At 49.1% G+C, this 5,864-nt stretch overlaps 1 protein-coding gene across 3 annotated transcripts in view; it reads right to left on the bottom strand.

Moving 5' to 3' along the window:
- Positions 1–442: 442 nt before the first annotated feature.
- rnf122 (ring finger protein 122) overlaps positions 443–5,864 on the bottom strand; it is a 15,761-nt gene continuing 10,339 nt past the window's right edge. For 2 of the 3 annotated variants that reach the window (XM_080851989.1, XM_080851987.1), the window contains exons 3-6: positions 3,757–3,802; positions 3,588–3,629; positions 3,092–3,174; positions 443–1,764 (exon numbers count right to left, since the gene is read on the bottom strand). In XM_080851989.1, coding sequence (XP_080708115.1) covers positions 1,650–1,764; positions 3,092–3,174; positions 3,588–3,629; positions 3,757–3,802 — 286 coding nt within the window. In that variant the 3' untranslated portion in view covers positions 443–1,649. The remainder of the gene's footprint in view (positions 1,765–3,091; positions 3,175–3,587; positions 3,630–3,756; positions 3,803–5,864) is intronic. The other variant, XM_080851988.1, reaches the window with a different exon arrangement.

A 5,864-nucleotide genomic window follows, 5' to 3' on the forward strand; every position in this document is an offset into this window, starting at 1 on the left:
CAGTGTCACACACACACACCCACAGTGTCACATACACACACACACACACAGTGTCACACACACACACCCACAGTGTCACATACACACACACACACACACACACACACTCACAGTGTCACACACACACACACCCAGTGTCACATACACACACACACACACACACAGTGTCACACACACACACCCACAGTGTCTCACACACCCACACACACACAGTGTCACATACACACAGTGACACACACAAAGTGTCACCCACAGTGTCACACACCCACACACAGTACACTGACAATGCTGGTCAATCCCTTTATTGAACATGTATAAGAACCAACCAACCAACAATCACAATAAATGGCGTCCATAATACATGGGAATGTACTAATCATCAGTCTGTGTGGACGTCACCTGATACAGTATACACAAGCGTTCTATAGCAGTATGAGCTCAGTGCTGGGACTGCATTCTGCATACTGCATACTGCATACTGCTTACTGATATGAGGGTATAGTCCCATGCAGATTGGCCAAAGAGATGTACAGGAACACCTCACTCACAGTTCGCCTTGTCTGTCTGATTGACAGTAGGATGGCCGCCATGATGGCAGTGATGCTGGGTGGGAACAGTAACACACACACACACACACACACAGCTGTCCCATCTGTCCAGATTGCTCAGGTGAGGTACACCAGCCGTGGCAGTTTGTGTGTGTGTGTGTGTGTGTGTGTGTGTGTGTGTGTGTGTGTGTGTGTGTGTGTGTGTGTGTGTGTGTGTGTGTGTGTGTGTGTGTGTGTGTGTGTGTGTTTGGGTGGGTGGGGGATTGGGGGGAGGGCTGTAGCCAGACTGCTGCAGTTCTATCACATTTTCACTTAGTATAAAAGAACAAACATCTAGTGAGAAAACATCTGATTGTGTCTTTATGGCTTGAGTTCAGTGAGAAAAGATGGCGCAGTGGATACAGTACATGTTTATATGAATCCAGTACTTCCATTACAATGTGAAATGTGTGTGTGTGTGTGTGTACGTATGTGTACGTGTGTGTGTGTGTGTGTATGTGTGTGTACACACATTTTTAAAAGATATAACATGGAAGTGAAGTTACAGTGAAACACAATATCTCAACAAAAACTATTTGTTTCACATATATGGAAAACATTCTTACACTCAGGGTTACCAGAGAAAAGTACATACACTTCCGGTGTGAAATGTCACTTGAAAAGGCAGTTCAATTCGGTTGATGTGAACCCTAAGCTGGGAGAACTATAGAGCTTTTCGTTTATCCAATCCAAATATCTCTCTCTCTCTCTCTCTCAGGGACCCCCATATAAACCCTTGTTAACCCTGGGGGTCCCGTCATAGCCATCACAAGCATTCACAGAGTAGAAGTGTCATCTTAAAGAGCGCCCCCCCCCCAGGTCTCTCCTTCAGGAAGAGGCTGCAGTTCTGAAGGTGAGGCAAGGAGCTGAGGTGATTCCCTCCACAGGGGGTAGGGGGGAAGAAAGAGGATGGGGAGGGGGTGGGGGGGGCTATGAAGGCCTGGTGTTTGGCTGGCCCACGTACAGTACGGGCCCCACCCTGGCAGAAAGATGCATCAGATGTGGCACTTGACGATGCCTGTGTGTTGTTACTCGGTCTCTTTCCGGCAGTTTCCGGTGCGGTTAGACCAGCTCATCCAGCAGCGTGCCTAAGCTCTGGTGTTGCTCGGGGGGACCGGCGATGGGCTTGTTGCACATGGGGCACACACAGCGCACCTCCAGCCACTTGACCAGACACCTGAGGACACACAGGCACAGACACGGTCACACAGGCACAGACAGGGTCACACGGGCACAGACAGGGTCACACAGGCACAGACAGGGTCACACAGGCACAGACACTGTCACACAGGCATAGACAGGGTCACACAGGCACAGACAGGGTCACACAGGCACAGACAGGGTCACACAGGCACAGACATGGTCACTCAAGCACATACATGATCACTCAGGCACAGACATGGTCACACAGGCACAGACACCTGTGAACACACAGACACACAGACACAGTCCCACAGGCACAGACACACGGGCACAGACATGATCACTCAGGCACAGACATGGTCACACAGGCACAGACATCTGTGAACACACAGACACGGTCTCCCAGGCACAGACACACACAGACATGTCCCGAACAAAGCACATTGTTGACAGGACAGATAGTGATGTCCCTGATCTGAGATCAGTGTGGTGGATACATTCCTGATTTGGCCATGTCTCAATACAGTACAATACTTCCCCTAAGCAACACTAACACACACACACACACACCAAGCAGTCTCAATTCAGTACAATACTTCCCCTAAGCAACACTAACACACACACACACACACACACACCAAGCAGTCTCACTACAGTACAATACTTCTCCCAAGCAAATTACAAAATTATGAATACCTGAGATAATATTATGTACAAGCAGTTTCAACAACATGCTTAACAACAGAAGTCTAAAAAATTTTGAGAATTAACTTCAACATTCTTGAAAAATCATGTGACCTGCGCAAACATCTGCGCCAGCTGATGCAGCAAAGGGCCACAGAGAACCTCCAAGCACCTCACACTCACACACAAACACACACACACACACACACATACAAACACCCACACACCAAGCACCTCACACACACACACACACACCAAGCACCTCACCCACACACACACACCAAGCACCTCAAACACACACAACCACACACACACACACACACACCAAGCACCTCACACACACACACCAAGCACCTCACACACACACACACACACACACACACACACACACACACAAACACACCAAGCACCTCACCCACACACACACACCAAGCACCTCAAACACACACAACCACACACACACACACACACACCAAGCACCTCACACACACACACCAAGCACCTCACACACACACACACACACACACACACACACACACACACACACACACACACACACACACACACACACACACACACACACACACACACACACACACACACCAAGCACCTCACACACAATCAACTGGTGTGACATTTGAACAGACTCTAGGAAAGTGTGACGCGGAACTACTCACTTCCTGTGAAAGGCATGTTGGCATGGCAACACTCCCAGATCATCCTTCACCTTGAAATCTTCCAGACACACAGCACACGTCTGCTGCGGAGGGTAGCGAAGGGAAACACGGTAGGGGGACAGTTAGTCTGCACTGCATCACACTCACGGCAACTTCAACATGACATCAAAATAACACATGTGTTGTAATGTTTAAGATACTAGTTCTCTGTTGTACCACTAGGCGGGGCTCTAGTATAAAGTGAGACTGGCATTATGCATTTCCTTTGTTCTGTGAATGCGCGAGTAAAAAGACCTGTGGATACTCTGTATGGCGACACTTCTAAGATTCTACATAAAGTTACATGGTGATACATCGTTCTCCGTTGTCCGTGTCTTTGGTCAGGTTACTACAACATGCATAGCTGCCTTCAGATTACATACACAGGGAAAAAAGGCTGAACTCAATATTAACTACACACTTGGAAGAGAAAGTCAAGATAGATTTCTCTCCTTACCCCATGAAGACTCAGCTTCTTAGTGTCCCCTTTCAAAATAACCTGTGAACACAAACAAGAGGGAGAAGCCATCAACAATCTTCCTACCCATAAATATAAGTAATAATATAATAAAATAATAAAAAGTTTAAAGTTGAGGTTTAAAGATGCTGGAGATCTCCACACTCACCTCCTTATATCCAAAACGCTCGCTCTGGGCCTGGTGTCTCAGTTTGCTGTGGACAGAGAGGACAAACATGTTGGTTTGTTATCAGAGGCTATTCACACACATGTCCACCAGGTGGTGCTGAAGAGCTGTGAGGCCCTGTTCAGTAGTAGGACGCGTCTGCGGCGGCCATGTTTGTTTGGGTTTCTCAACCACTGATTAGGAAATCCCATTCTGACCCCAGAGTTGGGCTGGCAGTTCCTTGACTACTCCACCTCAGCTGACTTACGGTTAATTACACAAACACACAAGCAAAGTCACCCGAGCACATCAAACCCTAACCCAGGACCCCAACCCCCCCAAACACGGTAACAGCTTTAGAACTGTCAGGTTCTGTGGATCAGGAACAGTCTGTTCCGAGTGTTGAGCAGGGTTTAAACAAACAGCTCGTCCAGACAAGGTTATTACTGCAGCTGTGTGTTCAACCCCAGACACGCTCGATCATGAGTCATAGCGAGGGGGTGGGGGCGTACAGGACTCAAGTGCCCCACCCCTCCACCCCCACCCCGTCGTTCATTAGCTGAGCTGAATGATTCACCCCGTGGTCTTGCACACATAATCACAGGTTTCATTCAATGGACCGAATCAAGGGTGGATGGAATGCTAATTGAGTGTGAGGAGCTGTGTGTGTGTGTGTGTGTATATGTGTGTGTATATGTGGGTGTGTTGGTGGGTTGGTGTGTTTATGTGTGTGTGTCTGTGAGGAGCTGTGTGTGTGTGGGTGTGTTGGTGTGTTTATGTGTGTCTGTGTGAGGAGCTGTGTGTGTGTGTGTGTTTATGTGTGTGTGTCTGTGTATGAGGAGTTGTGTGTGTGTGTGTGTGTGTGTGTGTGAGTTACCTCCACTGCCTGTGCGAGTTACCCTGTGTGAGTTACCCTGTGTGAGTTACCCTGTGTGAGTTACCCTATGTGAGTTACCCTGTGTGAGTTACCCTGTGTGAGTTACCCTGTGTGAGTTACCCCCACTGCCTGTGTGAGTTACCCCCACTGCCTGTGTGAGTTACCCTGTGTGAGTTACCCTGTGTGCGTTACCCTGTGTGAGTTACCCTGTGTGAGTTACCCTGTGTGAGTTACCCCCACTGCCTGTGTGAGTTACCCCCACTGCCTGTGTGAGTTACCCTGTGTGAGTTACCCTGTGTGAGTTACCCTGTGTGAGTTACCCCCACTGCCTGTGCGAGTTACCCTGTGTGAGTTACCCTGTGTGAGTTACCCCCACTGCCTGTGCGAGTTACCCTGTGTGAGTTACCCTGTGTGAGTTACCCCCACTGCCTGTGTGAGTTACCCTGTGTGAGTTACCCCCACTGCCTGTGTGAGTTACTCTGTGTGAGTTACCCTGTGTGAGTTACCCTGTGTGAGTTACTCTGTGTGAGTTACCCTGTGTGAGTTACCCCCACTGCCTGTGTGAGTTACCCTGTGTGAGTTACCCCCACTGCCTGTGTGAGTTACCCCCACTGCCTGTGTGAGTTACCCTGTGTGAGTTACCCTGTGTGAGTTACTCTGTGTGAGTTACCCTGTGTGAGTTGCCCCCACTGCCTGTGTGAGTTACCCCCACTGCCTGTGTGAGTTACCCTGTGTGAGTTACCCTGTGTGAGTTACTCTGTGTGAGTTACCCTGTGTGAGTTGCCCCCACAGCCTGTGTGAGTTACCCTGTGTGAGTTACCCTGTGTGAGTTACCCTGTGTGAGTTACTCTGTGTGAGTTACCCTGTGTGAGTTACCCCCACTGCCTGTGTGAGTTACCCCCACTGCCTGTGTGAGTTACCCTGTGTGAGTTACCCTGTGTGAGTTACCCTGTGTGAGTTACTCTGTGTGATGTACCCTGTGTGAGTTACCCTGTGTGAGTTACCCCCACTGCCTGTGTGAGTTACCCTGTGTGAGTTACCCTGTGTGAGTTACTCTGTGTGATGTACCCTGTGTGAGTTACCCTGTGTGAGTTACCCTGTGTGACTTACTCTGTGTGAGTTACCCTGTGTGAGTTACCCTGTGTGAGTTACCCTGTGTGAGTTACCCCCACTGCCTGTGTGAGTTACCCTGTGTGAGTTACCCTGTGTGCGTTACCCTGTGTGAGTTACCCTG

The sequence above is a fragment of the Sprattus sprattus genome, assembly GCF_963457725.1.
Source record: "Sprattus sprattus genome assembly, chromosome: 15".
Taxonomy (NCBI): domain Eukaryota; kingdom Metazoa; phylum Chordata; class Actinopteri; order Clupeiformes; family Clupeidae; genus Sprattus; species Sprattus sprattus.